We start from the raw sequence: 16,509 nt of genomic DNA, 5'->3' as shown, positions 1-16,509 counted from the left end.
ATATACACATTCAGAGCCCCCACCAGCCTTGCCCACTATACACTGGCTAACTTGTCACAAGAATATCAGGTCATATACACATTCAGAGCCCCCACCAGCCTTGCCCACTCTACACTCGCTAACTTGTCACAAGGAAATCGGGTCATATACACATTCAGAGCCCCCACCAGCCTTGCCCACTCTACACTCGCTAACTTGTCACAAGGAAATCGGGTCATATACACATTCAGAGCCCCCACCAGCCTTGCCCACTATACACTGGCTAACTTGTCACAAGAATATCGGGTCATATACACATTCAGAGCTCCCACCAGCCTTGCCCACTCTACACTCGCTAACTTGTCACAAGGAAATCGGGTCATATACACATTCAGAGCCCCCACCAACCTTGCCCACTCTACACTCGCTAACTTGTCACAAGGAAATCGGGTCATATACACACTCAGAGCCCCCACCAGCCTTGCCCACTCTACACTGGCTAACTTGTCACAAGGAAATCGGGTCATATACACACTCAGAGCCCCCACCAGCCTTGCCCACTCTACACTGGCTAACTTGTCACAAGGAAATCGGGTCATATACACATTCAGAGCCCCCACCAGCCTTGCCCACTCTACACTCGCTAAGTTGTCGCAAGGAAATCGGGTCATATACACACTCCCAGCCCCCACCAGCCTTGCCCACTCTACACTGGCTAACTTGTCACAAGGAAATCGGGTCATATACACACTCAGAGCCCCCACCAGCCTTGTCCACTCTACACTGGCTAACTTGTCACAAGGAAATCGGGTCACATACACGCTCAGAGCCCCCACCAGCCTTGTCCACTCTACACCAGCTAACTTGTCACAAGGAAATTGGGTCATATACACACTCCCGGCCCCCACCAGCCTTGCCCACTCTACACTGGCTAACTTGTCATAGTTCCCAGCTTAAATGTTAAGCCTCCCAGAGGCTTCCTCTTCAGGAGGATCCCAAAAGAGATCAGATCTTTCCAATACAGCTTCCGTAGGACCCTGCACTTCATTTTGTAGAACTTACCAACTCGGTCATCAGGTCAGTGTAAGGCCTATATCCCCACCTAACAGCGAGGGAATGTGCTCACAACAAGCTGCTGAATACCACGAATCACGCCAATAAAACAGCACTTCTCAGCAACAGAAAATACTGACTGAACCTCATTAAATAAAGAACAGGTGACGAAGCACATACAGCATGCATCCCCTTCGAGAGAAAGGGAAGACGAAACAAGATGGCGGGCTCATGCCATGAAAACTGACTTTTCCTAGAAGCAGATTTTAAAAGCAGTGTTTCTTCAAAACATCATTTTTCTTTAGTATCTTGATACACCATGGCGGAGCAGCAGTAAAATGGGTGATATCAAAGAGAAGTATCTTGAAACATTTATTTCCAATCCAAAATGGAGCTTTATATTGTGTTTGTCATAAATCTACATACTCTTCTCTACCAGATGACTATAATTGCAAAGTGGAGCTTGCTTTGACATCTGATGGCAGGACAATAGTATGCTACCATCCTTCTGTGGACATTCCATATGAACACACAAAACCTATTCCTCTACCAGACCCTGTGTGTAATAATGGAGAAACACATGATCAAGCGCTGAAAACCAGATTAGCAGAAAAGTGAACGCCTTGAACAAGGACCCATGATAGAACAACTTAGCAAAATGTTCTTTACTACTAAGCACCATTGGTATCCTCGTGGACAGTATCACACTCATCATAAGAAACTGAATCCTCCAAAGGACAAATGATACTGAGGTTTTCCAGGGAATAGGAGAAAAATGTGCCTCAGATGGTATTTGAGAAAATGCAATGTGGAATATTCATTAATATGTTACATAGTAAAATAGTAATAATAAAATGCCTTTTTTTTTTTGGCCAGGGCTAGGTTTGAACCCGCCACCTCCAGCATATGGGACCGGCACCCTACTCCTTGAGCCATAGGCACCACCCAATAAAATGCCTTTTTATACATCAAAAAAAAAAAAAAAAAGAAAGGGAAGACGACTTGTACATTCCCACATAGGGAGAAATTCTCCAGGTGTGTGTGTATTTTTCTCTTTATAGCAGGTTTTTATTATTAGTGACATCTTTGTTCTATAAAGTCTTCACAAACACTGAAATGGCAAGTGCTGAATTGTTCCTTAGGAAGATATGTACATATGGACATAAAGTATAACCTTAAATCCTAAAAACAATTCTTTTTGGTAGATGCTGTTTTTACAAACAAGAAAGCGTGTAAGTGTGTTTAGTGGCTACTCCAGTAACAGGTGCCAGAGCAGAGATTCAAACTCCCCTTTCCCCAAACTGGTCCCAGGGCCTGCCTGAGCGTCTTGCACCCCCTTGCACTGCCTCCTGTCATCTCTGTCCTATGGTCATCTCTTCATGAGGCTGAACCAAGAGGGCAGCGAGGCCTTCTTCGACCTCAGCTGGGAATATACATGCCTAGGGACTCGGATTTTCTGCTGTTCTGCAACATGTCCGTGTATTTCCTCTAAAGCACCACAAGCACTGATTTGGGAGATACAAATCAATGTTAGCCAGAATCTGAATACTGAGGATCTAGTATATACTATAGTCATGCAGAGCATAACAATGTTTCAGTTTAAGTTTTCTATTTTTAATAGACAGGTGTCTCACTCTTGCTCAGTCTAGTCTTGAATTCCTGAGCTCAAGCAACCCTCCTACCACAGCCTCCCAAAGTGCTAGGATTATAGACATGAGCCACTACATCCAGGCAGAAATCTCCTAATATTTACACATTGGAAAATAATGCAAAATCTTTTTTAACATCTCAAAGGTAGGGAGAAAAAGAAGGTCTAAAGGTGACTTTCAACCCACTGCCCACCAGCTAACCTTTTACAACATCATTCCGCCTCTGCCTAAATATCTCAAATGACAGCTCAATTCCCCTCAGAGAAGGCCTTTGGGAATAGCTCTGATGTTATTAATATGATGCATTTACTGATACCAAGGAGCTATAAGCTGCTCTTTGTAACTTTCATTCATTAGTGGACTATGAAAGTGCGAACTTTACATTAACATGGGAATTATATTCTTCTAAGTCCTTTCCTATCTCTCTTATCTCACTTGAACGTCTCATCAACCCCACAGATAAATAAAAAAGGAAAATTGGAAATCTTTCCCAGTGGAAGTCAAAGTCCGAAGATGGTATTGCAACTAATCTAGGGCCAATCCGTGAGTTTTTATATTCCATATAAAACCTAGTCTTCTAATTCTCATTTTCCATCTTTCTTTCCATTCTGACCCAAAGCCTGAGACCTTGTAATAACTGAGATACGATGTTATTCTCATCTCTGAGATGAGAATACAATGTTATTCTCTATCTCACCTACACTACTGCCAGTATTACAAAATTCCTACAGAGTTTAAATCAGACATTTTCATACCTAGTAGTACTGGAGGGCTCAGTGGGTGGAAATCCAAAGGCATTGACATGAAACACTTGATCTTCAAACCAGCCTGAAAAAAAGATAAGTAACAAATCACTTTCATTTGTCCAATCCTTCTTCTTGTTTGAAAGGACAAAAACAAGGTTACACAAATCAGTAATGCTAAGCTGCTTTCTGTGAACAAACACAGAAGCTGCCCACCCACTGAGTCAATCACTTTAGATCCATAGATAGTCTAAATTCTGTAAACACAAGTTCATTAAACAGAAATAGATTCAGAAGTAAAACCTTTCACTTTTTAATTTCACAGTATATGGTGGAGTACAGAAAGTGCGCAGATTAGGAAAATCTAAGGTATTTTTCACCTTCATTGAGATATAATTCACATACTATACAATTCACCCACCCAGGGGTTTTTAGTATAGTCACAAGTCGCATAGCCAAGATCCAATTTCAGAACATTTTCATCACCTTAAAAAGTCTTCTACATATGTTAAGCCTATTTGTAGTCTTATTTTATGTTATTCTCAAAAATATGCTCTCATAATCCATGTTATCCTAAATTATATCCTATTAACATACTTAATCCACTGTAAACATGTTTTTAATTTAAAAAAATAAAGAGGACAAGAAAAAAGCATACTGACTTACCTTCTGCTAAGACAAAGCACGCCTCTGTGTATAACCCACTGTGGAACTGGTAAACAACTGTTAAGGAAAATAATTCTATTTTTAAGCTTGAGGTAGTGATGAAGTCAACACACATTTTAAACTCAATAGAACTCCTATATAGGACCTGGCGAGGTGGCTCACACCTGTAATCCCAGCACACTGGGAGGCAGAGGCAGGTGGATCACCTGGGCTCACAAGTTCAAGACCAGCCTGAACTAGAGCAAAACCCCACCTCTAAAATAGCCAGGTGTGGCTCAGCACCCATAGCACAGTGGTTACAGTGCCAGCCACATACACCAAAGTTGGTGGGTTCAAACCTGGCCTGGGCCGGTTAAACAACAATGACAACGGCAATCAAAAAATAGCCAGACATTGTGGTGGGCACCTGTAATCCTAGGTACTTGAGAGGCTGAGGCAAGAGAATCGCCTGGACCCAAGAGTTTGAGGTTGCTATGAGCTATGACTCCAGGGCACTCTACTGAGGGCAACATAGTGAGACTCTGTCTCAAAAAAATAAATAAATTAATTAATTAATAAATAAAATAGCCAGGCATTGTGGCTGGCGCCTGTAGTCCCAGCTACTTGGAAGGCTAAGGCAAGAGAATCGCTTGAACCCAGGAGTCTGAGGTTGCTGTGAGCTGGGACGCCACAGCACCCTACCTGGGGCGATAAAGTGAGACTCTGCCTCAAAAAAAAACAAAAAAACAAAAAAAATTCCTATCTAATAATTCAAAGACTTCCCATTTGAAACTGTGAATAGACAATAGCTTAGATTATAGCTTAAAAAATTGGAGGATTAAATGTCCCCATGTTTAATTCTAAGATGCAGCTTGGTAATACTGACAATTTGGATCATTCTTGCCATGCTAGAAACTTCCTCAGTGGTTTCTCTGAAGGAGGAATTAAAGTTATTTATCTCTGTTTGGGATTATATCTCTGTATTCCTACTCCCTTAACATACTGGAAATTACACCAGGAACTCAAGTAGGTAAATTTGAGAAAATACATAATCAACTTCCTCAATTCATTTAACATAGATTTTAAAAAACAAATTGAAGGATATAGCTTTACTAAGATCTAGCTGTACCGTTCCGGTAGGATCTTCCAGAAAAAATTTTCCCTAAAAAAAAAAGAAATATATTCACATTTATATAAAAATGAACACTATGACAAAATAGACTACTGACAATTTTGATAATAGAATACAGTAGAGATAACAGTAGATTTAAAAACTCAGCTATAATTTCTAGCCTAGGCTCTTACTAGTCTGATTACCTCAGACTAATGACTCTGTTGAGACTCAGACTCTGCACAGTACCCTGGGAATGACTGCTACAGATCCAGGGACAGGAGGAGGGACACCAGCAGGCTCCTGGGAGGAGGGCCTCTCCACACCTTCCCAAGACATCGCCGAGGGACCGGGACAGAGTCAAGTGTGGGCGTTACAGAACCAGTACTCTCAATTCAACCAGAGGTCATCGTGGGCCTGATTAAGGCTACGCAAACGGGGCTCCCAGAAAGGTCACTCCTTCCTCCTGTCTGCTCAGGAAACTGAACACAGACGAAAAGCCCTGCTGACTGAGGTAAGCCTTCAGTGAAGAATACATTCTTACACCCTCCACAGAAGGGCTCTATGTAACTGGCAGTTCATCAATCCAATGCCAAAAATAAAAGTTTCATGCTTATTAAATTTAACTTACCTCTTTTAACTGAGTTATCATTCCGAGAACAATCACATCTCCAATTTTGGTTGTACTACCCAATAAGGTTTCTATTGTTTTAAGCTAAAATAAAACAAAATAAAATTCCTAGTTATTTATTTATGTACTTTAGAGACAACTTCTCACTATGTTGCCCAGGCTGGTCTCCAACTCCCAGGCTCAAGAGATCCTCTTGCCTCAGCCTCCCAAGTCACTGGGATTATTGGTGTAAGCCACCACACCCAGCACAAACCAAAATAAATTCCTTTTTTTTTTTTTTGAGACACAGCCTCAAGCTGTCGCCCTGGGTACAGTGTTGTGGCATCACAGCTCACAGCAACCTCCAACTCCTGGGCTCAAGCGATTCTCCTGCCTCCGCCTTCCAAGCAGCTGGGACTACAGGCGCCCGCCACAACACCCACCTATTTTTTGGTTGCAGCCGTCATTGTTGTTTGGTGGACCCGGGCTGGATCCAACCCGCCAGCTCAGGTGTATGTGGCTGACGCCTTAGCCGCTTGAGCCACAGGTGCAGAGCCAAAAATAAATTCTCAAAGATTGAAATATATTCTTTTAAAAAATAATCTTTTTATAAATAAGTAAATTTGGAGTATACATTTCAGCATTTACAGCTACTTCACAATTAAAAAAAAAAATACAACTTGAGAGTTTAATTTTATCTTACAAAAAACTATAAAATTGAATGTATGATGGCCTGGAAGAATTATGCCTAAAGAAATACCATATCAATACTCAGGCTCTTACCAATGACTAAAGTCTTATATCCTATCATTGCGAATAATGGTAAATACAGAAAAGAATGCCAATTTTATCTTGTTTGAGCCATATCTCTAGAAAATTAGTGAGCTAGTTAAAAGATTATATGCTAATTTTATTTAGTATTTCAAAAGGCCATCATTATTATCTACATTCAATGTGACCATTGTATTTTTATCAGCAAGTTAAAGGTAATAAAATTTGGGACATTATTTTTAAAAATCCTTGAATCTTTTTCTACATATAATCCTAAATAAATGTAAATACATATATATGTAATTTATAAAACACATCAATATAATTTTCATTTACTAAAATGAAAACATATTATTCGTATTATTCTGCAATTTAACTTTTTGAAGTTAATATTTTCTTAGACATCTTTCCATTTAACTGAATATGGATAAACTTCATTCTTTTTAAGGGATAGAGTTTTTTTATTTTTGAGACGGAGTCTCACTATGTTGCCCTCAGTAGAGTGCTATGGCGTCATAGCTCACAGCAACCTCAAACTCTTGGGCTTAAGCCATTCTCTTGCCTCAGTCTCCCAAGTAGCTGGGACTATAGGCTCTTGCCACAACACCTGGCTATTTTGTTGTTGTTGTCATTGTTGTTTAGCAGGCCCGGGCCAGGTTCAAACCCACCAACCCTGGTGTATGTGGCTGGCACTGTAACTACTGAGCTACAGGTGCCTAGCTGAGATATTTATGATATAACAATTCATTTCACCAAACTTCAATTAATAGACACTAAGTTGTTTCCAGTCTTCCACTAATAAAAACAATGCTTAATATTCCTAATTACCTGCATGGATGTAATTGTTGGATAAATTTCTACAAATTCCAGGAACAAAGTTGTTGGATAAAAGGATATAACATTTTTCATCTTTATAGAAATGAACAAGTACAGCTTCTTTTATTTTTACCATATTTTTTATTACAAATCATATGTTTACTATAGAAAAAAGTTAAAAATAAAAACATACACAATCCCTTGGGCGGTGCCTGTGGCTCAGTCGGTAAGGCGCCAGCCCCATATGCCGAGGGTGGCGGGTTCAAACCCGGCCCCGGCCAAACTGCAACCAAAAAATAGCCGGGCATTGTGGCTGGCGCCTGTAGTCCCAGCTACTTGGGAGGCTGAGGCAAGAGAATCGCTTAAGCCCATGAGTTGGAGGTTGCCGTGAGCTGTGTGAGGCCACAGCACTCTACTGAGGGCCGTAAAGTAAGACTCTGTCTCTACAAAACAAACAAACAAAAAAAAAAAAAAAAAAAAAACATACACAATCCCATTATTCTGTAATAATCACTGTTAACATTTAATATTAGAGCTACTCTTAAAAATCATGAACCAAGCCTGGCTCATGCCCGTAACCCTAACACTCTAGAAAGCCAAGACAAGCCTGAGTAAGAGTCAGACTGTCTCCCTAAAAACAGAAAAATTAAGTGGACAGTGTGGTAGGCACCTATACTCCCAGGAACTTTCGAGGCTGAAACAAGAGGATCAATTGAACACAGGAATTTGGGGTTGCTGTGAGCTATGATGATGCCACAGCACTCTAGCCTGGGCAACAGAGTGGGACTCTGTCTCAGAAAAACAAAACACAAAACAACAAAAAACATGAACCCAAAGCAACACAGGGAGATACAGCAAAGTATTTCTCAGCACACCATTTTTATAGTCTATAAAGGGTCCTATAAAGGTGGTTTCAGTAGGGAACATACCATCACAGATTCATAATTAAACAGTGAAAAGACTGAAAAGAACCATAAATTACTTAGCTAAGCCTTAAAATTACTTTGGCAAAGAGGAAAGGAAAAAAACCACTCCCAGGTTATGGGCATCGGGGTGCCATAGAAAACCTAATACTTAAGACAAAGCATATAGACAGTCTCTGGTAAGGAAATAGAAGTAACATCTATTTCCAAACCTAATGCAATTTATATTGATAAAAGTCAAAAACTGTCAAAACACTAACTATAAATGTCTTCATAGTGCCACCATCAAACACTAATTTGAATGTGATCTAATGTCCCCATTTTGGTTTCTATTAGACTGCTCAGCATAATAATTTCTGATCTCTCATGGTAGAGACTTTAATGAACATTGGCAGAGCCTGGGCCTCTTTATTCGAAATCTCACGGAAGTGAGTTAGTTCTGGATCAGAGTAATATGCCCCAGCAGGGGTCTGCCTGCTGCAGAGCAGGAACCAAGAGCCTCAGACCGGGCTGACAGCAGCAGCCAGGTGTGTTGCTGGACCAAAGGGACAGTGTGGTCTGTCACCTGCTTTCAAAGTAAGAGTCCAAGAGCAGAAGGAGCACATGCTTTGCTTCTGATCCCCAGAACACTTACGTCTTCTCACCTCTGCTCCTCGGGCTCCAACAACTCTGTGGCCAGCCTGTGTTTTCTCATTTATTCTACACATGTTGTTTGCTTAGTACCGTTAAGTAACATTTTTACATCAATAAAGCACATTGTAGTGGAACATCCGTGTGGTGGTCACTGGAGGGATGGGTTGGGCAAGGACCAACGTATTGAAAGTGTGAGTGGACAAGGGTAATGTTGAAAAGTTGGTCAGAAAGTCAGTGTAGTATCCAGCAAATGGACTATAACAAGGAAAAAGTCTTGGAGGTCAGAGAGTACCTGAGGCCTTCCCAGAGAAGGAAGTAGCAGCTTCTGTGAGAGCTCTGCAGGCCTCAGGACCCTGGATATGCACCAGATCAGCAGTGAGCCAGGTTAGTAGTCACTGGTAGTTTATTTTCATTTAAAATTCAATGAATTAGGGCTTGGTGCCTGTAGAATAGTGGGTATGGCGCCAGCCACATACACTGATGGTGATGGGTTTGAAACTGGCCCTGAGCCAGCTAAACAATAATGACAACTGCAACAAAAAATAGCTGGGCATTGTGGTAGGTGCCTGTAGTCCCAGCTACTTGGGAGGCTGAGGCAAGAGAATGAGTGTGAGTTTGCTGTGAGCTCTGATGCCACAGCACTCTACTGAGGGCAACACAGTGAGACTCTGTCTCAAAAAAAATAAATAAATAAAGATAAATAAAATAAAATTCAATGAATTACAATTAAGCAATAAATATGGAACTTAGATAGTTATATCCCCTATTAACCAGGATAAAATTCTCACCTGGAATTTGCTGCCAGTTTCATCAGGGTGAGAGCCTATCACTGGAGGAGTAAATAATTCATGCCTGTGAGTCCTCTAAAAACACAAAAAAGATTCACATGAATTAACAAAACAGACACTTAAAACCAAGATTCACTGAAACAGAAACCTGAGGAAACACTGTCCTTAAACTAATATTGCTATTACTTAGTGCCAACAAATTTGAAAGCCCACATAACGTAACAACAGACAAATATTTAGGAATGTAATTTGAAAAATTAAAAATAAAATTAAAAACTGTTTTTTTCTGAGGAAGGTCTATTGTGTGCCTGGCAGCAGCACACCTGGGCTGAGGCATCACCTGCAGAGCACTGTGCTAAGGAACCAGAAGGGCCACCATACAACATACTGGGGGTGGAGGAAGGTGCTCCAGCCCAAAGGGGCCACTGGACAAGATCCCAGATGATAAATAAAACATGGTAAGTGAGAAAAAAAGGAGGCTGAGACAAGACTTTGTAGGCAGAGGAACTGTAGGTATAACAGAGTATTGGGGAAGTTATGTGAGGTTTAGTGCCGCTGGGTCATGGAGGGCAGTAGGCGGCATGTCAGACAGGCAGGAGGTTGGTAAGAGAATCTCTCAGGGATTCTAGGGGAATCTAGAGGTTTCTGGGGGAACCATCCATGGTTCAGGCAGGGCTCATGTCCTTCTCCCTTCTAAGGATAGGGAACCAAGGCCTAGAAAATGAAAGTACTCCATCCTCTTGGCCAGTGACTAGTTCAAGGATGAGCAAATGCATTAAACCAAAGAGGCATATTTAAGACTTTTTCTAGATCTAGACTTTCCAAGAGTTGCTAAGACTACTATTGGCCATCTTTGTCACCCCATAGGGTGTTTAAAAGTAAAATCACTTTTAAAAAAAGAGTTGGTCGGATGCCTGTGGCTTGGGTAAGGCACCGGCCCCATATACCAAGGGTGGTGGGTTTGAACCCAGCCCCGGCCAAACTGCAACAAAAAAATAGCCAGGCATTGTAGCAGGCACCTGTAGTCCCAGCTACTCAGGAGGCTGAGGCAAGAGAATTGCCTAAGCCCAAGAGCTGGAGGTTGCTATGAACTGTGATGCCACGGCACTCTACCGAGGGCAACTCTGAGTGAGACTCTGTCTCTGGAAAAAAAAAAAAAAAAAGAAGAAGAAGAAGGAGGAGGAGGAGGAGGGCTCCAGAAAGGAGGAACCTGAAAAGTGCCTTCCAAAATTAGGAAGGCGTGGCCATGAGGGGTGGGGGTGGGGGGCAACAGTATAAGCAAAGTTATGGAAGAAGTGGGAGGAACATGAGCAATAATTCCTTATTTCAGTTCTGGCTCCAGCACAGAGTGTGACTAGAACAAAAGTTAAGATTAGGTCAAATATTTGTGATAGAAGATGTCAAATATTAAGGATGATCAATAGGCACCAAATTCTCTTGAAAGACTTCTGAGCAAAACCCACCAAGTGGTCGGAGATAGATTTCAGGAGATTAACCAGGAACATGACATTGGCAATGGAAGCAGCAGTGGACGGGTGTCCTCCGGGCCACCTCCTCGGCCTGCGTCCAGTGCTTCTCACTGCAGACTGTCCTCTCCGCATAGCCCCCTCCTCACTGGCCCACAAATTCTATCCTGTTCCTGTTCTCTCATTCACCTCTCTACCCTTGCAGTTCCGCCCCTTACTCTGGGCAATGCCCAGCCGATCTCTCTCTCACTGCCCACCCATACCCCTTTCCTTAGCTTCAGATGTCCATTTCACCTGATACCCTCCTGGCAACCTTAAGTTGAATGTTTAAAATAGACAGAACCTACCATCATCTCCCACAAACATTCTTTTTTCCCCCATCGGTTAATGTATAACCCTTATTGTCCCATTCTGTTCTTTCAGCCTCAAAGCCTGAATCGCCTTTCTTTCTGCACTGCCTCCCTCCTCCTGCACACCCAGTAGGTCTCCCCCTCTATCCCACCCGCCACTTCCTTCACCCAGGCTATCATTTATGCCAAGACTAAACCCATAGATGACTCCTATGAGTCTGCTCTCACACACTCTCACAGAGAGACTGAGTTATGGTCCATAAATATTTCATTTCCAAGAAACACAGTGGGCGGCATCCTTTCTCAGACTATTGGTGTTGCTGAAAAGGTTTGTTTCCATTCACGCAGATTTTACACTTCTTGATTTTTGTGTCTCTCAAAGCTTTCATAATGACCCATGTACCAGGACAGTTTCAACCCCCAAGGGTGGTACTCCCAAGATTCAGCTTCCAACTTGCCTTTGCAAACTTGTCTCATGCTGCTTGACTGCTCACCCTTTCCTACACAGAGTCCACCTTTTCCTTTTGCTGTGCCTTTGTTCACAGTGTTACCACCACTTTTTTCCCATGTCCACACGTTCAAAGTGGCCTAGGCCCACATCCGATGCCACCATTTCCTTGAAGACTTCCCTGATTTTTCCATCAAATGCATTGTTTGTATCTCTTTTATAATATGTATAAAATTAACTGGAGGTTGCCTTTGGGCAAGTTACTAAATTTCCCTAGGCCCCAGTTTCCTCATCTGTAAAAGGTGGATAACAGTAGCATTTTTACATATATTAGTGCTGTGAGCATTAAATGAGGTAAATAATGTATGCGAAGTGCTGAACACAGTGCCTGGCATATCCAAATCATATATTAAACATTAGCTACTGTTTTTTTTTGTTTGTTTTTGGCCGGAGCTGGGTTTGAACCCGCCACCTCTGGCATATGGGACCGGCGCCCTACTCCTTGAGCCACAGGCGCCACCCTAGCTACTGTTTTTATTATCATCACTATTGCTAAGGGGAAAATTTTTTTCATCTTTTTCATCTCTATCCCCTATACAGTCTCAGTCACAAAGCTCCCCATAACAGTCCATTGAATGATCAACTTTAGACTACAAAATTCCATTCTTTAAGTATCCCTGAGACTTCCCTACACTGAAACAGTCTCTTTTTTCCCCCAATTTCCCTGGTGCTCCCCCCTCCCCAAGCTTACCTGGTGTAAAATGATGTATCGTTCACGAAACAGCTCTGCTTTGTCTCTTGGTGTTCCAAATAAATTTGGTGCAGGGTGGTTGGTCATTAACAGACTAGAAAAAAGGAATGTCTACTTTTGACTATTATAATTAACACAAAAGCGGGCCCAAAGTGAAACACAAGACCATGTACTTTCTGAAACAAATATACATTTGAATTTCAATAGTTGGTATACTTACGGAAGGAATTTTTTTCTTTCTGAATTGTACACAAAGCGTGGAATATCAAATGCTCCTATGATATTGAAAGCATGTTCTCTGAAAAACAGCCCACAAAAACTCAGACTTGATTTACTAAAATGTAAGTCTCTAGGTGAACATAATAACTTCCATTATAATCCTTTGTCATACATAATGTACTTTTCACATTTTCTCGGGTCATGCACACAATTTCTTACAATGTCAAAATTACTTTGTGGGTAAAATTTTTAGCTTGTGCATTTTCCTTTAAAGGGACAAGAAAGTATTGCCAATATTGGGGCAATACTTGACATAAGAATGTCATATGTTGAAAAGAGCATTTATGTGTACAATAATGACATGTTAAATGTCTCCCTATCTATACTACTTTCAGGAGCTACAATACTACTAATCTACTACTAGTAGTAGTAGAGTACAATACTACTCTAGTAGTAGAGTACAATACTACTACTACTAGGATCCACTTCCAACAGGTTTTTAAATCCAAAATTTTCCTGCCAAATTGTCCCAGGAAAAGTTGTACAACAGAAAAGGAACCTGCCTCCCCAAATTCTGGCCATATCCTTGAGACTTATGCAGAATATATAGTATTAGAGATGGAAAACCCAAAATAATTTAATTTCAGACACTATTAGTAACATACCCATGTTTTAAAAAGTAAAAAATTCACAGCACTATTGCATAAATATTCCAACCTAAACAAGCAAAAAAAAAAAAAAAACTCCCCTAAATTTGTATGTGTATCTCCCAAATTAAAAATGATCAGAAAAGATTCATGCTACCCTGGTGGTAACAACAAGTACAGAGTAGCAGAGAGTCAGAGATGGCAGACACATTATCTCCTAGTAGATTAATCTGGGGAAGTTATTCAACTTGCTATGCAATCTCTTCACCTGTAAGAACAAGAGCTTCTCTCCTGTGCTCTGACATAATGACTTTCTGATAATTAAAGGTACAAAGATCTGTTCCCATGCAGTCCCCGTGGGACCTCCACATTGGCTGGCTAAACATAAACAGATTGATGGAAATAACAGGTAACTTCGGGGTAAACAATGGGTAAATGCCTATTTTAGGAACATAATTCTGAAACTTCAGTACAAGCATTTTGAATTTCTACTGATAGCTTTAGAGGCATACTCCATTATTTTAAATGATGAGTTCCCAAGCATGAAATAAAAAGTCCTCAATTTCTCCTTTTTAAAAATTTTTTTTCAAGCAGTTATAATAACTTCTGACAGGGAAAAGATTACAACTACTGACCAACATGAGAGTAATGACTCCTGTCAAACATCTTCATTGCCCCAAATAGGAAAGAACCATTAAAGTTAAAACTATCTCTGCCTGTTTACCCTGGTGATTTCATTCCAGTTAAACCCTATGAATTTAAGGAAAGCATCATGTCATAAAATCAGGAAAGCAAAGAAAGATAACTCAGAAATAAAACCCTGAAAAGCTGTTGCCATATAAATTCCTAAACCTAAAAATATGAGACAGGGGAGGCATAAAACTGAGGTTCTCTCCTCATTTGCCATTTACCACGTGACCAAGTTACATGCTGACCAAGTCTGGGCTCAGCTCTTACCTAAGAGTAAACATAAATTACATTTCTGAATATTCATTCATAGCATACTAAATGTAAAAAGTCAAACCAGTTGGGTAAGTGGAAGAAGTCAGTAATGGTACAAACAACCCCATATCTCAAACCCTAGGAAAAATTAGTAAAGACAGTCATTTAATACTGCAGTGTGTAGTGAAGGCTATCAAATAAAAAGAAACACAGGCATAATGACAGCTACCACTGTAGAAATGCTGATCATTAATTATTTCCCCAAGAAAATTATTAAAAATAAGGACTCGATAACATCTCCAACAGCAGAAAAAGTAAATTTACACACATGGTCTCATCAAACGACTCACTGCATTCCTGGACTGCTGCTTCTACCGCAGAGCGTTCAATCATGTTTGATGACACTGAAAAGAGAATTTCAGAGTCAAATTTTAAAAACTGACATCAAAATCAGTTCCACAAATAGCTCCTTTCCTAAAAATAATCTATAAACAGTAATACTGGAATTCTTATTATATAGTTTTTGGGGGAAAAAAAGGAATAGGTCAAAACAGTAGCAAAAGCCTTATGTCAGTCAAATGCCTTAATTTCCTAAATACTATTTAGCAATATAAACTTAGTTGTAAACACATTTCTGTTAGCTCAGTTTTAATAAGGTTATATTAATGTAACTTTATCACAGCTGCTATGTTTCAATAAGCACAATGGTAACAAAGTAACAATAACAGCTGCCACTTATTTTGCATTGTTCCACTACACATTATACAGACTGATGTTACTATGCCCATAATTAACAGATAGGGAAAATGCAAGTTTGAAAGGTTGAAAAACTTGCCCAAGAACACAGCTACTTCTAGCTGTGTTCCCAGCTTCTCCAATCCCACAGTGGGCTCCCTTAACGACTTTGGTGTATTCTTAGGCAAAATACAAGTATGATGGGCCATCTGAAGGTATAATAAGGACAAGTATCATTTTCTAAATTTTCCAATCTGAAAGAATTTTTTTAAAGCGAAGGTGTATTTTACATTCTGCATTTAAAAGTGAAAATGACACAATATCAATTCCTCCTGTATCACAGAACACGTTTCTTCCTATATAGTTGAAAAGACTAGCATCTCTACACCATGAGAGTGAGCCCTTCAGGGTGCTAGAAAAAATGTACGTTTTTTTCAAGCTGAAAGCATTGTTCCTTTACAGGCCCATGCTTGTGGTACGAGGTTAAGTATTTAACGAAGAGATCTTTAAATATTTTGCTTTCAGTAAAATACCTTCCAACTATATTTAGTATATTAACTACCTGGATTGGTAGAATTGCGTTCTATTGACTAATAAAAGTTACTGCCTATGCTTTTTACTAATTAAATAAATATGCTAAATAAATAATAATTACTAGCCATTCCAAGAAAAATAAAACTCTGAGGAAAACAAGAAGGGAGAGTTAGCCCTGCTTCCCTTACTCTATTCTCCTTTACCCCCCACCCCCCCACCCCCGCCAAACATTTAGGACAACCTAGCAAGAGTAAAACACAGCCACAAAAGTGACCACAAAGGATCAGATCAAAATCAGAAGTCCTGCACAGGAAGGATGGTGACACTTCCACCAGACGGGAGGGAACTGTAAAGGGGTACTTTGAGGGTCCAGCTGAACTAAAAGTATTACCGCTTGGGAAGAAATGCTACCATACGTGTGTCTTATAACACTAGCACACCTTAGTATTGAATCCTCAACTTCAATTTATAAGTCTAACCGAGTTTGCAGAACTATATTAATGATTTAAGAGTTATCAGAAAATATTACACTTACAGGGTTGCTTTTCAACTGCATCAATAATCTTTACTAGTTTATCTTCAAGCTCCAGTTCATTGATAGATTGAAGAGCTTCTGTGAGGTACTTAATAGCTTCACTGACGAGAAATGAAAAGATAAGGAAGGTCATTGGTAATTAAAAGTTAAAGTCTTATGCC

At 40.4% G+C, this 16,509-nt stretch overlaps 1 protein-coding gene and 1 pseudogene across 3 annotated transcripts in view; one reads left to right on the top strand and one right to left on the bottom strand.

Moving 5' to 3' along the window:
- Positions 1-16,509, bottom strand: part of POLE2 (DNA polymerase epsilon 2, accessory subunit) — a 36,930-nt gene that overhangs the window by 16,576 nt on the left and 3,845 nt on the right. For 2 of the 3 annotated variants that reach the window (XM_053594371.1, XM_053594372.1), the window contains exons 2-10: positions 16,349-16,449; positions 14,873-14,948; positions 12,957-13,034; positions 12,737-12,830; positions 9,722-9,796; positions 5,812-5,895; positions 5,175-5,231; positions 4,091-4,139; positions 3,437-3,509 (exon numbers count right to left, since the gene is read on the bottom strand). In XM_053594371.1, the coding sequence (XP_053450346.1) occupies positions 3,437-3,509; positions 4,091-4,139; positions 5,175-5,231; positions 5,812-5,895; positions 9,722-9,796; positions 12,737-12,830; positions 12,957-13,034; positions 14,873-14,948; positions 16,349-16,449 (687 nt within the window). The remainder of the gene's footprint in view (positions 1-3,436; positions 3,510-4,090; positions 4,140-5,174; positions 5,232-5,811; positions 5,896-9,721; positions 9,797-12,736; positions 12,831-12,956; positions 13,035-14,872; positions 14,949-16,348; positions 16,450-16,509) is intronic. The other variant, XM_053594373.1, reaches the window with a different exon arrangement.
- Positions 1,371-3,420, top strand: LOC128587898 (39S ribosomal protein L42, mitochondrial-like; annotated as a pseudogene).

Source organism: Nycticebus coucang, chromosome 6, assembly GCF_027406575.1.
Source record: "Nycticebus coucang isolate mNycCou1 chromosome 6, mNycCou1.pri, whole genome shotgun sequence".
NCBI lineage: Eukaryota > Metazoa > Chordata > Mammalia > Primates > Lorisidae > Nycticebus > Nycticebus coucang.
Note: the sequence above shows the minus strand (reverse complement) of the source record. Positions and strands in the feature narration are given on the sequence as shown.